Source organism: Sturnira hondurensis, unplaced genomic scaffold (assembly GCF_014824575.4).
Source record: "Sturnira hondurensis isolate 20B ecotype Veracruz unplaced genomic scaffold, ASM1482457v3 Scaffold0022566, whole genome shotgun sequence".
In the NCBI taxonomy this organism is placed as follows: domain Eukaryota; kingdom Metazoa; phylum Chordata; class Mammalia; order Chiroptera; family Phyllostomidae; genus Sturnira; species Sturnira hondurensis.
The window spans coordinates 10,527,157-10,544,374 of record NW_028095197.1 but is presented as its reverse complement, the minus strand read 5'-3'; the positions used below and the strand labels follow the sequence as shown (position 1 = coordinate 10,544,374).

The following is a 17,218-nucleotide window of genomic DNA, read 5'->3' as shown; positions in this document are numbered from 1 at the left end:
TGGGTCCCATTTTGCAGACGAGAAGACTGCTGCTGAAGGAGATCAAGGCCAAAGAGCTGGTAACTGAGATGGGCGTGACTCACATGTGGGCCATTTGATGTCCTTCCCAGCTCTTTTTACTTTAAACCACTTTTTCACTTAGGACCCTGGAGTCAGATTGTGGAGAACCTTGAATGCCAAGCCAAGGAGCCTAAAATTTACCCAACAGACAATGGGGCACCTCAGCAGGTTTCTGAGGAAGTCTGCAGTCGACGACCATTTTAGGAGGCGTCGCCACTTCACCTGGAGCTGCTGCCTCTAGGAGTTGGACCCCCTTCCTTCCTCGTGCCAAGGAGAGGGTGGGATTGAGTGATCTGGAGTGTGGGGCGAAGGCGGTAGTTTGGCATCAGCAGGAGACATACTTTCCTGCAGAGTCTCAGCACTTGACATGTGATGCCCGGGGCAGAGTCAAGCTGCCCTGGAAACGGCCCAGGGCATCCCAACAGAGGAGCACGTGGGACTTCGGTCCGGGCGGAGGAGCAGCCCCAGGACAGAATGAGCTCACGGCTTCAGCAGGCGCAGTGAAATCTCGCCCACACTGACCACGGCTGTCGGAGACCTGGGGAGTCGGGTGACCTTCGGAACTGGGCAGGACCTTGGGAAGTACCCAGTCCAATGTCCCCAAAATGAGAAAACTGAGGCCCAGCCTGATGATGTGACCCGTTCAAGTGCCTACATTATGTCATGTTCCCACAGTCATCTACTATGCAAACCGCCCTCGCCCATCCCCTGAAGAAGTCGAGGCATGGGGAAATACTCGGTACACAGCAAGGGCCCAGCATGGGAATGAACGCGTTGGAGTCTCTCTGGGCTGCACATACAGGGCGGGGCACGGGTAGGTTTCCAGCCACGAGTATGCAAAACACAGTTTGTTCCTGTATTGTTTATTAATCATTGTGTCACTTTTCATATGAACGACTGTAACCCGCTTTTGCCCCACCCTGTGCAATGACTTGGATGCTGTTGAGCAGGGGGACAGATGTTACCAAACACATGGCTTCTTTCTACCAGTTTCCTACTCTGTTGTGCAGAGACCTGCTCTCTGCAGGATGTTGGAGCCCTGTTTGGCTCTGAAATGGGATTTGAGTTTCAGGAACAGCCAGGACAGATGGTGACCCTGAAGTCATATTTTGAAACAGGCTAACTCTTGTTTAATCTAGATGAAAGTACTTGACGGTCTCCAAATGTTTGCCAGAGAGGGGGCCTCTGTGCCTCCATGGGTGGTGCCGGGGAAGGTGGACCTTCCAGAATGAACACCCAGGAGACACCCCTAACTGGAGACCTGAAATTGAGGGTGACTGACTTTGGGGGGACCCAAGGAGAATGAGACTTGCCCAGCAGGTAAGTGCAGGGGAAAGATGTGGGATTCATCATTAGAGAGACCTGTGCGCAAGTCCTTCCTCTACCGCTTACTAGCTGATGACCTAGGGCCAGGTGTACCTTCTGGGAGCCTCGGTTTCCTTATCTGGACACAAAGATGACAATACCCAGCTCTCAGGGGCATGGTACAGGGTAAGGTCAGGTGCCAAGCACATCTTGTTCATCCATTCAGAATTCATTCACAAATATCATCAAGTACCAACGACCATGTGCTGGGCACAATTAGTGTTGGAGATTCATCAGAGAACAGGGCCGGCCTGTCCCTTGCTGCCATGAAATGCATGGTCATACTGAGAATCCCTGGCTGGGCTGAAGAATCACCTGGGGCCCTTGGAATACTGATGCCTGGCTCCCAGCCTGACCAGTGTCTTTGGGCCTCAGCAAGTTGCAAAAGTTCCCAGTGATGCACCTGTGCAGCAGGATGGGGTTCGTGGGCTAGGGGTGAGCCTCAGCCCCCGAATGCCTGCTGTCTCTTCTCTGCTCTGGGCCCTCCAGCATCACACAGCCAGGAGGCAGGACCTCTCCCACCCCCATCCAGAGGAGGAAGCCAAAGTGCTCTTCAGGGGCAATTTTCCCAGGTAAATGGAGGAATGGCCAGTAAATGGAGGAACTGGCATTTGAAGTCCATTCGATGTTTCCAAAGGTCAGCACTAAACACACATAAGAAACCCCCAGCATAGATGGGTGAATTCTTTCCCGTCTTTCCTCCTGCAGCCCTGAGGGTGGAAAAGACTGGCAGCACATCTATGGTCAAGCAGCACTTGGGAACTTTGGGTTGGTACGATGCCGCCCACCTGAGCATCAGAAGACCCTGTTCTAGACCCAGCTCCCCTCTATTTCAGCTGTGCAACTGTCCTCATGTCCCTGTTCTGCCTGAACCTCTGCCTTCCCATCTGTAATTTAGGAGAGTTAGAACAGATGATTCTGGAAGTCCAACATTTTCTGGATCCTCAAGGTTCCCAGTGGGCTTTGAGGGAAGTGAGGTATTTGGGGGTCTTTGGGCCTTGTCACAAGGGAGCCCTAGGACCCCCAGCTGTCCAAGGAGTGTGAATGGTGAACTGTGCCTTCTCCCACAAGGAGCCACTATGGCACAGACCACACTGGGTAGGAGGCTGCCTTCAAAGGGCAATTCTTAGAAACCTTGAACTTGAGTGGGACCAGCCAGTCTCCCACATGCATATGCATGAGCAGCATTTTTCACATTCCACCCAACTTCCCATGCTAATGCAGCCACACACACTAATTCCTGAAAGGTGAACACAGATTGAGAGAGGAGAGCTCCCTATAGCCATGAGCACACACGTTGTTCACTCAACTAGCATTTACTGAGCATCTGCTGTATGGAAGGTGCTGTTGAGGTCTTTCCCTCATGAAGGGGACAGTTCCAGTACAAGGCTATGGAGAGCAATCTCCATCTTGTCCATGGCAAAAAAAAACCCAAAACGAAAATTAATAGCGTTTTCAACACACAAGTGCACTCTGTATTTGTACACAGAGAAAATGCTTGCACAAGAATGGGTTCTGGCACACATTGCAATGATTTCGAGCCTTTCCTACAAGTTCAGGACCTCAAATTCATACATTACATCTTCACTAAAGCAACCTACCATCCGAGAGAGGGGACCCCGTATCCAAGGGCTTGAGTCTAGCCAGAGTTCCTCAGAGCTTGGAAATGAAGTTCAAGCCCCCTGCTTTATCTTTAAAGGCACTCAAGCTGTGCACTCCACGCTATAATACACGGGTGCTGCTTCTTTTAACACAAAGTTCTAAATCATCCCCAGTTGTTACAGGACGCCCCATGCCCCCACCCCCAGGTACCAACTGCTGAGTAACATGGATACAGGGAATAAACAATGGAGCTTCATGTGCCACATTATGTACGGGTACCATGCCGCCTATATCCCACCAGCCCTAAGGAGTTGCTCTCCTGTGCAGACACATCGAAAAACTTCCCACTTGAGTTGTTCTCCCTGCCCCTGCCAAGACCTCGTTTCTGTTTCGTGGTGAGAGAATTTTGTGTTGTTTATGGACACACACGCTCCCTGGAAGAGAGATCCAGAGAATCAAACATCTGAAGAGATAACATCAGTTCTGGACAAGCCTTCGAGCTGGCCCAACCTCTTCATTGCAGACAGGAAGAAGCTTTTCAAAGCCAAGGCTAACTGGAGTCTAACTGGAGTCTAACTGTAGAGGGCAATTCTTAGAATCCTTACCCCACGTGACCCTCCCGATCTTTCAGCCAGGCAGCTGTGATGGCCTGGGAGGCTCCGGATGGCTGAGGCAGGACCGGGGACTCTGTGCTGGCTCGCTTCCCTACCGTGTCGTTGCTCGGCTTCCCCACTGTGTGGCTGCAAGTCTCTTAAATGCCCTTCTCTGTGCAGCCCAAAGCTGGAGACCCTGCTCTGTGCCTCCTCCACCGGAAGCAGTTTACTCTCAGAGAAGTAGAGGCAGGAACAGGACAGGAAGCAGGACCCCGAGCCCTCAGCCAGTGAACCCTGGGCTATGAGCAAGGCGCTGGACCTGAGGGACCGTGGAAGCCAAAATGCTTGCCCAGGGCCAGGCTCAGGAAAGCAGCTCCGGAACAAAGGGTCTCTTCCATCCTGGAGAACCTCCCCGACCCTGCATTGCTCCCACCCCCACCACGCTCAGGCCACACACAGGCTGTTGCTCCCATCCTCTCATTCTGCACATCTATCTGGAACATTCCACTGCCCTCCCAACCCATCCGCCCCGCCCCCTTTCCCAGCTAAATCTATCCATCCTCCACGTCTCATTCTCAAACATCACTCCTCGGAGACGCTTTCCTGACACCCCAGGACAGCTTAGAGTGGCCGGGTATGGGCTTTCTTGGCTCCCTGTGCTTCTTTATAACGCGTTTTACTATTTACAAATATTTAAAATTTTTGTGCAACCCTTTATTTAAGGTCTAGGTCCCGCATTAGACTGCAGGCTCCAGGAGGGTGGGAACCACGCCCATCAGCGCGTCATCGCACACCCAGCACACACCGCATTGCCTTGTACAGAGGAGGGATGAAATAAATATTTGAGGGAAAGCGAGTGAACAAGTGAACATACGAAAAACCTATCAGCTATGACAGGCAGGGTGGCCGTGTTTTCAAGCCAGAAACTTTGAGATTAATCTTGTCCTACCCACCCACATTTACAAAGTCCTGGCTTAGCTATATCTCACTTTTGCCACATCAGACTCTGCCTGCTTATCTCTCCCCAGCTCTGTCTGACCCCAGCACTAACCACATGCCTCAAGGGCCTGCATCTCCCAGTTCCAAGAGTAAACACAGCACAGGGGGCAGGGTAAGGTTCGGATTCTGATATCACAGGTCATTGACTGGAAGTTCAATGGTTCTAAAGTCCAAAATCAAATGGCATGGCATTGTGCCACCCTCCCCAAGGCAAGATGCACTTGAATTCTGCCCCTGATGGAATGAACCCAGCACAATGCTGAGAGAGGCCACGGAAGGGTGTAGGGACCACATCCATTAGCACTGAAGTTGAACCTTGTTACCGTGCCATGACCCTTTATTGAGGGTTCACCATGTGCCAGGCACTGTGCTAAGAGCTTTGGGGACACGATTTCGTGGACTTATCACAAGAACTCTGACACAGGTACTCTTATCATCTCTACAGATGAGAAAACAGAGGCAAGAAGAGGATTAGTAAATTTTTCAGGGTCACCAGCTAATAGGTGCAAAGCCTGGAATCAAACCAGCTCTGTCTGACCCAAAGCCCAGCACCTCACCTCCAGGCCACAGAGGCCCATGTTTCCCTGTTCTGTGTGAGCATGCTCACTGGGAACCAGGAGAGGTGCAGACTTTGAAGCAGCAGGTCTGGGGCAGGACCTGGAATCCTGCATGTCTAGCAAGCTCCTGAGTGATGCTGATGCTGCTGGCACAGGGACCGTACTTCATGCAGCAAGTCTCTAAGGGAGAAAAGGTGAAAGAGGATTTCAAGAGAGAAAGGAGAGTATTCCAGACTGCAGGATGACACTAACAAAGGCTGGGAGAAGGGAACATACGCATTCAATTCAGAGACCAGCAAGGAATTGGTGTGGCTAAAGCCAGAGCGTGGGGAGCGATGTGAGGGGAAAAGAAACCTCAAGATCCAGCCCAGAGAGAGTGGGCTTTACTGAGCTGTAACAGGAAGCATACATACACGGGTTTTAAGAAGAGACATGACATGAAATGAGGGGGCCCGTGTTTTGGCAAGCTCTCTGCCGTGAGGACATGTGCTAGAGATGGACAGAAGGAAGGTCCTAACGGCGAGGGGGTGCTGTGACAATCCATTAGTGAGTACGACACAGGCAGGGTGAAGGGATGGAAGGGACAGACTGGCTGCTGTAGACACAGCAGGGGCAGAACTGACTCCTCTGAAACAAAGCTACAGTACTCTTCCAGGTGCTAACCGCTCTCAGCCACTCCACACAGTAGACCACCCGTGCAGAGACTGTACACGCTGATGGCAGATAGAAACATGGGTACATGCAACTCCAATGGCATCTCAAATAGAACTATGGACTCTGAGGAATGGGGTCCACCCACCACTTCTCCCAACCCGGGCACAGTCTCCATGGTGAGGCAGCATTTCCTTTCTTTGCAGATTAAGTATCTGAGCCCAAGAGAGGAAAGGACTTGGTCAAGCTCCCACGGCTGAGCCCAGAACCGAGGAATCCTGTCTACAGGCACACTGACCCGGGTTAATGCTGTGCATTGTAGAGAGCTTCCCCCAGCAGAGAAAACGAAGACATCGGCTATAATCTAATATCAGCCCACACTTGCAAATACCAAACAAACCAAACTGTTATAATTCTTTTTTTAAACTGCTCTATTCCTTAAACTAGAAGTTCACATTCTAAAAGGGGCGGGGGTAGACCCTGAAATGGAGCCATCAACTCCAGACAGTTAAGGCTGGAGTAAAATTAGAAAATGTGTCACATGGAAAAACTCTGCAGTGAGAAACGGTTTTCTTTCCCTCCTTTTTCTTTCTGTGGGAGAGCAAGCAACCTGGCACTGCCGCTGGGCAGAGGGAGAGGGCCTCCCTGGTCTCTCTTTCGTCCCAAACGCACACAGTTGTTGGACACGGCTTTGGATCCCGACTGTGTCCCATGGGCTGGGATGTCAGTGAAGGATCCGAACAGGGCTCAGTGTTGCTGAAGTGAATCACTCCTCCCGGCTGCCCCCAAGTTTGGCCAAACTGAACTCCAGTGTCCTAGAATGTTCATGCTGACGCTGCTTTTAGAGTTCACCTGGTCCAACCTCTTCACTTCCTAGATAGGGAAACTGAGGCCCAAAGAGAGACAGAGACAAAAGCAGGGGAACCCCTGCCTGGTTATCCATTCAACAAGCACGGCTTGAGTACCCGCCAGGAGCCAGGCACGGTGCTAGGTACCGGGGATACGTGAAAAAACAAGCACATTCTGCGTTCTCGGGGGTGGCCCTCCCCATAGTGCAGCCAATGGAGGCTGTGTGGTTTGAGATCAGGCTGCGGGGAGAAATATGCTGGGAGATGGTCCTCGGAGAATCTCAAACGTCACACTATGGAGTGTTATAATCATTTTCTAAGGCTGCTATAACAAATGGCCACAAATTCAGTGACTTCCATTAGCACACATTTATTACCTTACAGTTCTGCTGGTTAGAACTCCAACACAGGTCTTACCATGCTCCTTTCTGGAAGCTCGAAGGGAAAACCTATTTCCTTGCTCTTTCCAGCTTCCAGAGGCTGCCCACATTTTTTTGGCTGGTGGCCCCTTCCTCCATTTTCAACACCAGGAAAGAAGGCTGCTTAAATCCTTCTCACATTGTATTGCCCTGACTTCTTCTGTCTCCCTCTTCCACTTTTAAAGGCTCCTGGGATTACACTGCGCCCACCTGAGTCATCTGGGATCTTTATCCTCTTTTAAATTGAGCTGATTATCAATATCAGTTCCATCTGAACCCAAGTTCCCTTTTCCCAGGTAACCTAACAGTCACGGTTTCTGCGGATCAGGATGTGGACACCTCTGGAGGTCCACTGCTCCGTTTACTGCAGGTGGTGAGCCTGGGAAGCTGATGAAGAGTTCTATGAGGAGGTGACATCATCAGAGTTGGTTTTACAGCGCTGCTCAAACTTCAATGTGCACGTGAATCACCGGGGACCTTATTAACATGCAGATTCTGATTTATTGAGCCTGTGGGAGGCACCGGAGAGGTTGCACTTTTACTATGTTCCCTGGTGGTGCTGATGCTGCTGGCAGATGACTGTGGCTGCACTAGGGGGGAAGGGCGAGAACGGGGGCCAGGAGACAGACCTGTGTGCTGAAAATAGGCAGAACTCGCTACCGCTAAGACTGTGTGGCTGGAAGGGGAGAAGCCACTGGCTGATCCAAGTTCAGATGGAGTTCTGGGTGTGACATTGTTGGAATTGCATGAATTTAGCTTCGATTTGTCATAGCTTTTGAACATTCCACACCCCTGTTCTATGGGATGGAATGATTGTAACTTTCCAACACTGAAACCATGCCTTCCTTTTTCTTCCGTGACGTGCATTCTATCCCTGACGTGTAACCGTTCAGCCCCTGCTCTGACCCCTGCTCTGACCCCTCCACCATCCGTGGCATCGGATGGCTGCGGGTGGTCTTCCAGAGGGGCTGCAGGAACACTCAGACTTTGCTCTGGTCAAGGGCTCATAATGCTGGGTTTTCACTAAGATCTCCACAGTCTCGGGCTTTGAATGATTCATTCATTAATGTATTCAAATGCTCATTGTGTCCGTTTAATACCATGTCAGATGTTGGGAAGCATGGATAAATAAAACAGGGTTCCTGCCCTCAAGGAACCCACAGCAATGTGGGAGCAGGGAAGGGTGGAGGTACTGAACTGGTCAGCAAACACAAGCCTAATGCTTATCTCATTACTCCTCACAGTAGAGACTATTGTCCTATTCCGGCTAAAGACATTAAGAAAAAGAAAGGTAACTGGCCCCAAGTCACTCAAAGGGAAGTAGCAGAGCTGAGATTTGAACCCAGGAGACCTGGGATCCCAGAGCTCATGTGTGTGAGCTATAGATGCCCTCTGGAGCTCCCTCTGGGGTCCAATGCCAGCTCCACCACTCACCTGTGTTGCGACCATGAACAGGGACTTTCCTCTTGGGGAAGCTATTGGCCTACATTGGTTGCTCTCATCCCTGGCTGCACCTTGAGAAGCGCACCAAGAGCTTTAAAAGCCTGCCCTTGCCCCACATGGGTTAATCAAGAACTCTGAAAGCGGCAGAAGACTGAATATCAAGTTCCTTTTGAACCTCCAGAGTGATTCTAAGGTGCAGTCAGGGTTGAGAAGTACCCAGGTCCTTGTGACCTGAGCTCTTGCATTCTCATTTCCTGAAAAACCTCCTTTTTCAGGAAAGAAAAAGGAGGTTTTTCCACATAACCATCCACATAATGAAATTCTATTTCAATTACAATGGAGAAGAGTATTTATGTTCCAGGGGAAGTGCCTAGGTGGTTGTTAAAGGAGAGAAAAAGCCAAGCAGCAACATACAATGTACAGGATGACCTGTTTATAACACACATGCATGGGTAAGCATGGAAAAGAACTTGAGAGAGCCCACCAAATGTTAGCAGAGTTTATCTTGAGTCACGAGATGACAGGTGATCTTTATAAACTTCTTTTCACCTCCTAGATTTTTTACAATGACTATTATTACCAACATTTTTAAACATGGTTGAAAAAATACATCTCTTCTTTCAAAGCTTGCTTGCCATGCCCCCGCCCAGTGACTCCCCCATCTTCCAGTGGAAATCGGTGTCCCTACTTTGGTAGTGTGGAAGCTTGCCTGCACCTGCATTAGGACACTCAGGAGATGCTCCGTAGCATTCAAGCCAGCTGCTGCACACCAATCTGTGCTACTGGTGCCGAGTCCCTCCAGGACGGGCACTGGGTCCAATGCAACCCTTAAGCCACTGTACTACCTACCCCAGGGGGCCTCAGGGAGTGTACGCAGCCAGGAAATATAGAAAAAAGACAAAAATCTGTAATAGTAGCCAAAACACACATGGCAGACAGTTTTGAAGATTTCAACAGATGCGCCCTTTGGGAGGAAGCTAGTTGCATAAGGCCTCCTGGTGGTGGAAGGGACTTTTACGCCGGGACCCTTTGGGTCTCTCAATAATGGGATGAGTGACTCCTGCAGAGACCTGGGGCAGGCTGCTCCCTGCAAGCCAAACTCAAAGAGACTCCCCCAGTACTTGAGGTCAGGGGTCCTGGTCACTTGAGAGTGACATCAGGACCCTCAGAACAGTTTTCTGCCCTGTCCAGTCCACGGACCTACAACAAGTGTGAAATGATTTGGACTGGATTCAGCTGGGTCGGTTGGGTTACGCTGGGCTGAGTTGAGTTCTGTTGGGGATAGGGTTGGACCGCACTCACTAGGTGACCTAGGACTCATGCCTCCCTCATTAGATCTTGCCCAGAAAGATGCTGGACCTTCTCCCAAGTTCTCTTCTAACCCTGCACTTTTTCTCTTGCTAGTTGGGCGGGAGCAGAGGAAGGTGATCAGTTAGTGAACATGGCTTTGCCCAACATGTCTGACGCATCTCAGCTGCCCTGTATCTGCAGCAGCAGCTCAGACCCCTCCCCCCATCCACTGCTCTGATTGTGAAGCCTTAGTTGCTCATTTGTTCTCTTTACTGCACATTAATGTCTTCAACTGAGACTTATTATCAGATTGCCTCCTTTCTATAATCTTCACCTGCCCACCACCACTACAACACTCCCAGGGTCCAAGCTTGTCACGAGGAGATTAGTGATAAATCAACCTGTACTAAAGAATTGACATCTTAATGAAGGAAGCAGGGGTGAGTTCCTTATCAGATTTTAAACATATTACAAAGCATATTATAATTATCAAGACCATGTGGGTTAAAAAACACACACACATATGCAAAGAAAGTGACCAGTAGTATAGAGATTCCAGGAAAAAGAAATCCTATCATTAAAAGGAAAAAAATTATATGATAACCAGAAGAAACAAAATGATGAGGAAACAGCTCAAATTTTAATTAGTATGTTGGGGAAACCAGTGTACCACTTTAGAAAAGAACTGATTTCAGATCACACCCTAATCTATGGTCCATTTTAAATGGATCAAGCTGTAGACATTAAAAGAAAATGAAAAAATAGGCTCATCTATTTAGCTAGCAGAGAAAATATAAATATGCAATTTTGGACAAAACAGAGTCTATCAGGAGTAAGATAAGCAGGGATAAGCTAGAAAATGTGTTTATACAATTAGATGGCATAGAGAAAGAGCAAAGTAACAGTAGTGTAAACTCCAGTCTAACTAGTTATGAAGGTTATTAAAGGAAAGATAAACTAAAAGCTCAATAATGTGCTCTGACTACTCAGTCATGGTCACCCCACAGCTGGCAGACCTGCAGAAGAGTCCAGGGCGGCTTACACACCACGGAGGACGTGGTCAGCTGGCGCACCCGCTCTAGACCACGGTTCAGACCTGTCCATTCAACCCCCCTGGATTCGCTGGGAAAGTCTGCTGAGCACCCAGTCTGTGCCAGGCCCTGTACTAGGTCCTGGGATTGGGAGTTGGACAAGGCCCAGTCTCTGCCTCCCAGAATTTCCTCTATAGGAGGGGAGACAGACAAGTAATCAAAGGTCACGGTCGAGTCTGAAAAGCCCTGTGACTAAGACATGGGGAAATGCTGCACTAGCCCAGAGGGAAGCCCGACATGCCTGGCAGAGCAGGAGGGATCCCCAGAAAGGAACCTTATAGGATAAATAGGGTTGGCCTGTGGACAAGGAGAAAGGCGTTCTCCAAAAGAAACCGGTCTGTGCAAAGATACAGGTGGGACGTCGCATACCTCATTCAGAAACCTACTGGTAGTTTGGTGTGAGCCCAAGTTAAGAGGGGCTGCGTGTGAGTGGAGACCAGGAGGCAGGCCAAGGACAGACCACAGAGGGCCTGCAGGGGTCAGGGGCATGACTCCATCCCAGGTACACTGAGAGCCCGGCCAGAGCAATTAAACTGGAGAATGGCATGGTTGAACATGCTTCTAAGAAAAATCCATCTAAATGCATAAGAATGATCCAACTAGGTCTATCTGGGATGGGCGAGTCTGTTTGGGGAAACTAGTCAAAGGAAATAACCCAAAAAAGAAAATGAAGGCCATTTGTCTGAAGATGTTCCCAGCAGTAGGGTTTATCATAAGAAGAAAATGACCAAAATCCAAGTGACCAACTCCAGACAAATGAGACACGACCCCAATCCTCAGGGTGCTCCCGTAGGGAATAGAGATGAGTAAAATAGTGATAATACAGAGTGGGACAATGGTAGGGGCCTGGAGAGAGAGAGGAAGAACTGTAGGGGTTTAGTGGTGAGAAAGCTCCATTGGAGAGATCAGGGAAGGATCCTGGAAGAGGGGCCGTTTAAGCTGATAGGTAGGATTAGAGCTTAGAGAGAAAGGGAATACAGTACAAGAAAGTGTGCTCTAGGCAGGAAGATCAGTTCACACCTGTGCCAAGTCAACGGGACTGCAAAATCCCAGCCATACACGGAGCTGTGAGGGGTTCTGTGCGCCAGGGATTTCCAGCATGAAAGTGGGACCTGGGGCTACCACAGGCATCTCCCACTTCAGACAAAACCAAAAAAACTCAGCCAGTAATTAAAACACTGCAATCATTTATATTCATCACAAATTTCAGTGGTATGTGAGCAACAGTAGCTCATTACAGGGCAGGGCATAGGTGAGGCAGAAGGCCAGTGATACAAAATCTAAAATGGCTATAACTTTTAAAATGGAAAAGTACAAGTGTTGGCAAGAATATGGAAAAATCGGAACCCTCGTACACTGCTGGTGTGACTGCGAAATGGTGAGGCCACTGTGGAAAAGAGCTTGGGAGTTCCTCAAAAACTTAAGCGTGCAATTACCTTATGACCCAGAAACTCTCCTTCTAACTACATATGCAAAATAAATAAAAACTAGTACTCAAACAAATCCTTGCATATGGATGGATATTCATAATAATGCTACTCATCATAGTCAAAAGATGAAAACAACCCAAATATCTCCATGAGTGGGGAAATGAACAAAACAATTGTAGTGTATCCATACAACAGAACATTATTTGGCCATAAAAAAGAATGAAGTACTAACACATGCTACAACATGACGAATCTCAAAAACGTTATGCTAAGTAAACGAAGCCAGACACAAAAGGTCAGGTACTGTGTAAGCCCACGCATGTGCAATGTCCAGAATAGGCAAATCCATAGGTATAAAGCAGGTTAGTGGTTGCCAGGGCTTGGTGAGGCGTGAATGAGGGAATGGGGCATGACTGCTTAATGGAATTAAGGTTTTCTTTTAAGGTAATACAAATGTTTTAGAAGTAGATAAAAACACGACTGCAAAGCATGGCGAATGTGCTGAATCCCGCTGAACTGGACATGTGAAGATGGCTAGTTTTGTGTCATGTGAAGCTTACCTCAAAAAAGGTAAGTCAGGATATCCAAATGTCCAATATACTTGTAAATATAAACTTGTAAATATAAATTTTATATTTATAAAATAGAAATGAAGTAAGATTCTAACAGGTGCCCATTAGAAAGGCCGAGTGATGAGGCCAAGTGCCGGTGAGGACACTGAAACCTGAGGACTCGTGTGCTAGGTTGGTGGCTGTGTCCCTTCGAACAGCCACAGTGGAAGATGTGCCGGGTGTTCGCACATCGTCTGCTCAGTTGGACGATTTCAAAGTCTGTTACCCCACACTCCACTCTTAGGCTCAGAACCAACAGAAATGTGTGTGCATGTGCACCCAGGGACGTGTGCAAGAATGTCCACAGACAAACTACCAGGTTAGCCCAAAATGGAAAAGAAACAAATATTGTTGGAGGAAAATGGATAAATAATGCACGATAATCATCCAGTGAAATATTATACAGCAAAGAAGAGGGATTAACTACAGCCACACGCAATAGCATTAATGAATCTCAAAAACTCACTATTCTGTGAAGAAAGCCACACACCAAAGAAGACATCTTCCATGTATAAACTTTAAAGTCATGTAAAATGGAATTTTTTAGAATTTGGGGATACATGCATAGGTACTGAAGTTATTTTTAAACAGTATGGTAGTGATCACCATGAAAGTCAAGGTGACGGAGGGGATAACACAGCCAAAGGGCACCCAGGAGCCTCGGGGGCGACGCTTGTTCTTGACCTAGGTTACGTGGATATTTGTATCGGGAGAAACCACTGGACTGTACTTTCTGTGTGTACTTTTCTGAATGGATATTATAGTTCACAAACACTTTATAGAAAAACAAGTAACTTGCACATACCACTATTTTATGATCTGGAACAAATTACTTGTGACACCACTGTCTCTGTCCCCACAAAGTCATCTTCTAAAACAGAGAAGGTATTCCAATGACACTGTAACTTTACTACTCAGCTGTGGCCCCTTAGGGACACAAGGATCGGTGTGAGGGGCAAGGGTCCCTTTAATAGGGGTCTCTTGAAACAAGGCAGGCCAGGAAACCCTGAGGGGCTGAGAAGCCTTGGGACTTTGGGACTCACGTTCCTCATCTGAAAGACAGAGACAATACCAGTCCCTGTCCCCACCTCCCCGAGTAATTGGGAGGACTGGGTGAATGACACGTGAAAGTGTTCCCACCTCCACCTCACCCTACGGAATGGTTCACAACTGTTAACCTAATTAAACTGCAGAAAACATTTGGTTTGCAGGAGGCTGTGTCCCGTGTCTAGGAAGATCCTCTTCAGAATCCCAAGAGGACACTGAGTACCCATCAGTTGCGAACAGCCCTCCCCAGGCCCTTTTAACTCCTGGGGGTTTCCCAGCACAGCCTTTTTACATTATGTGTGGGAACAGGACTTCCTCTGCCTGAGAAACTGCAGCCCTGACCTGACATCCAGGGATCCAGCTGATAAGCGCCAGAGGAGGAAAGAAACAACAAAGTGCCCCTCCCCAGGACCTTCTTCCTTTTGGGGGTGAGGGCTGCAGCAGAGTTCAGCGAAGACCACACAACCTGGAGCTGCCCTCTGCTGCTGAGTTGGCAGTAACCTATATCACATGCAAAATTGCAGCGTTCCCACATGGGCTCTGGTGCTGAGAAGCCAAAACTGCGCTCCAGCTGCCCTTTGATCTGCAAGAAATGCCAGGCTGGACGCGCTCTGGCACAAAAAGCTGTCATCGTGTTTGGATCTCCCTCCCAAGAAGACAATGGTCTGGGCTGTCCCAGGCTTCCTCCAGAGCACAAAGAGTTAACCAAGGCCACCCAGTCAATCCCCAATTTCCTGCATGGGGGCAGTTGTTCCTCCCTCTCCCCACACCTCTACTGAGGCTGTGCACTAACCTCCTAAACCCACAAAGGGGCAGAGACTACCTTCTGGAGAGCACAGTCCTTCCACAGAATTATACGGAGAAAGGATGAGCAAGGAAGGACCAGAGCCCGCAGATCCAGCTCAGGTCCTGCCTGTGGACTGGCTGCTTCCTAAGCCTCTCCCACGCTCAGTATCCTCACTGTAGAAACGCCTGCACTGCTTTCTAACAGCTATTGCAAGGATCAGGCCATAACTTCTAGCATTTATTTTCTTCCCAGTGTATGCCAGTATGTGGAAAGCATATTGTTTCTAATCTCTCTCTTAACTGATCTTCACAGCCTCCCTAGGAGGTAAGGTGGTTCCATTATTCTCCTTTTTCAAATGAAGAAACTGAGGCCCAGAAAGCTGAAATTCATTGCCCAAGGTCACCTAAACCGTGGGCACAATTTGAACCCACGCAGCCTGACACAACTCAACCAGACTCTATTTTAACTAAGACCCCACTATTCATCCAACAGTCTCCGGGTCCTGGTGGGGACAATGAGCCTCGGGGAACAGAAGGGACGAGATCCCCTGGCTCCCAAGCCCAGAGCTCTTCCCAAAACCAATGCCCCGGGAGAGGGACCTGACTCGTAGGTAATTCAGAACTAAGGTAGTCATCAGAGCAATTCAGTCCCGTTATTTCTTTCCAGGCAAGGGATCCAGGTGTCTCTGCTGGCAGCGCTGCTCCGCACCTGCGGGCAGGGAGGGCACCAGACCTGTCCTTGCAATGAGCTAGGCAGCACGCACGACCTGGGCGTCCCCGCAGAACCTCTGATGCTGCCGTTGTGCTTCCAAACTCTCGCTCTGCCCAAGATTGGAGAGGCCGCGCCCAGCTGAGATATCTTGGGTGCCCTGATGGCGCTCCACCCGCCCTGGGTGCCCAGGATTCTCGTGCACCCCTGGAAACCCCTGCACTGACCCGAGAAGCCGCGGCAGAGCCGCCAATGCGCACGGAGTGGCGAGGACTCCCTTTTATGTCCAGGAATGAGGCGCGCACCGCAGCCTCGCCGGCCGCCAAAACCAACTTCCCCAGGGTGCAGAGGCAGCCGGTTCCATCCTCACGGCGGGTCGCTTACCTGTCACGGCGTGGGTCGTGACTGCAGCGAAGAGAAGCGTGCAGAACCAACGCAGCCACAGCACGCTCCAACACTGCTCGTTTCTCCTGTAAGAAGTGGCCGAGTGAGAGAAGGTGAGGCAGGCGGGAGGGGCTGAGGGGGCCGGGGGTACGGGGACGCGGGTCCTACCTTGGCGCCATCTCCCGGGTCCGCCGGGTCCCGAAGGCTCTGAGCCGCCCAGCTCCGTGGAGGCGAAGGGGCGCTACGCGCTGGCCGCCGCTCGCCCTTCCTGCAGGAAACAAAGGCGGTGCTGGGCAGCGGCCACGGCGGGCAGGCTCCCGGCTCCTGGCCCGCGCCCTGAGTCACCCGCGCTCTGAAACCCGACTCCGCCGCGCCCTGCGCTCCCCCTCGCCGCGCCCCACCTCGGGCAGCGGTGGCGCACCCCCACCCTGGGATCTCCCCACGCCCCTTTTCCCCTTCCACTGACTCGCTCTCTCCGGCCGCCAATTCCACCCCGAGCCGAAGCGGGTCTCTCCAGCCGTCACTTCTGTCCGGTTTGCTCCGAGGACAAAGCACCCTCCGTTCACCCGCCAGTAAGATCGTCTCAACGGCCCAGGGTGGCTGGAATCACTGTGATTTTGTCCGGGGAAACGGGCTCAGAGAAGTGATGCCCAAGTCCCGAGATCACACAGCTGGACTGAGCTGAGGGCTGCGGCGCCCCATCCTGTGTTCAGGACCCAGGAACCTACTCGAATGCCTCCAAGTGATCCAGTTGGGGCGGTATAAGTGATACTTATAATTAAATGCAGCAAAACTAATCCTAATAAAAATTGTAAATGTAGCTGATATTCCAGGCTTTTCCTCTCTGTAACTTGTCTGTACCCGAGTCCCCAAGCGTAACCTCATAGGAGACAAGGGTTTATATTTGGTTCCTTCTCTGCTTAAATAGCCCCAGGTTGTAGGAGGTGCCAATAGTTGCATGAAACAGGGACACAGTCTCAGGTAAGACATCACTCCAGGCTCTGTGAAGAGATGCTGGAGAGATGAACCAGGCTCAGCCTCCCGGAGCCCTCCACGCTGTGTGGCCGGGAGGTGGGTGCACAGGGCAGACTATCCCACTTGTACAAAGCTTAGCGCAAGGCCTGACACTGGTGAAACCCTCAAATGGGGGCTTCTCATTTCGATGATAAGCACCAAGCTCAGTAGTGTGAGATCTCCAAGCGAGAGGAATCACCACTGAGGTGGGCTGGGACCTGGACTGTTCCGAAGTCAGGCGAGCCCCAGGGGCCTTTCTTCCTGAATGCAGGAGCAGGCCCCCGTGGGCTGTGTGTGGCTCAGCGGTCAGTTCCTAGTT

The 17,218-nt window shown here is 50.1% G+C and overlaps 1 protein-coding gene across 2 annotated transcripts in view; it reads right to left on the bottom strand.

The window, feature by feature from the left end:
• The window catches only part of COL15A1 (collagen type XV alpha 1 chain), a 92,989-nt gene extending 76,519 nt beyond the window's left edge, over positions 1-16,470 (bottom strand). The window contains exons 1-3 of one of the 2 annotated variants that reach the window (XM_037035897.1): positions 16,352-16,470; positions 16,054-16,153; positions 15,886-15,971 (exon numbers count right to left, since the gene is read on the bottom strand). In XM_037035897.1, the coding sequence (XP_036891792.1) occupies positions 15,886-15,971; positions 16,054-16,064 (97 nt within the window). In that variant the 5' untranslated portion in view covers positions 16,065-16,153; positions 16,352-16,470. Of the gene's footprint in view, positions 1-15,885; positions 15,972-16,053; positions 16,304-16,351 lie in introns of those variants that run through there. The other variant, XM_037035898.1, reaches the window with a different exon arrangement.
• Between the last annotated feature and the right edge of the window lie 748 nt (positions 16,471-17,218).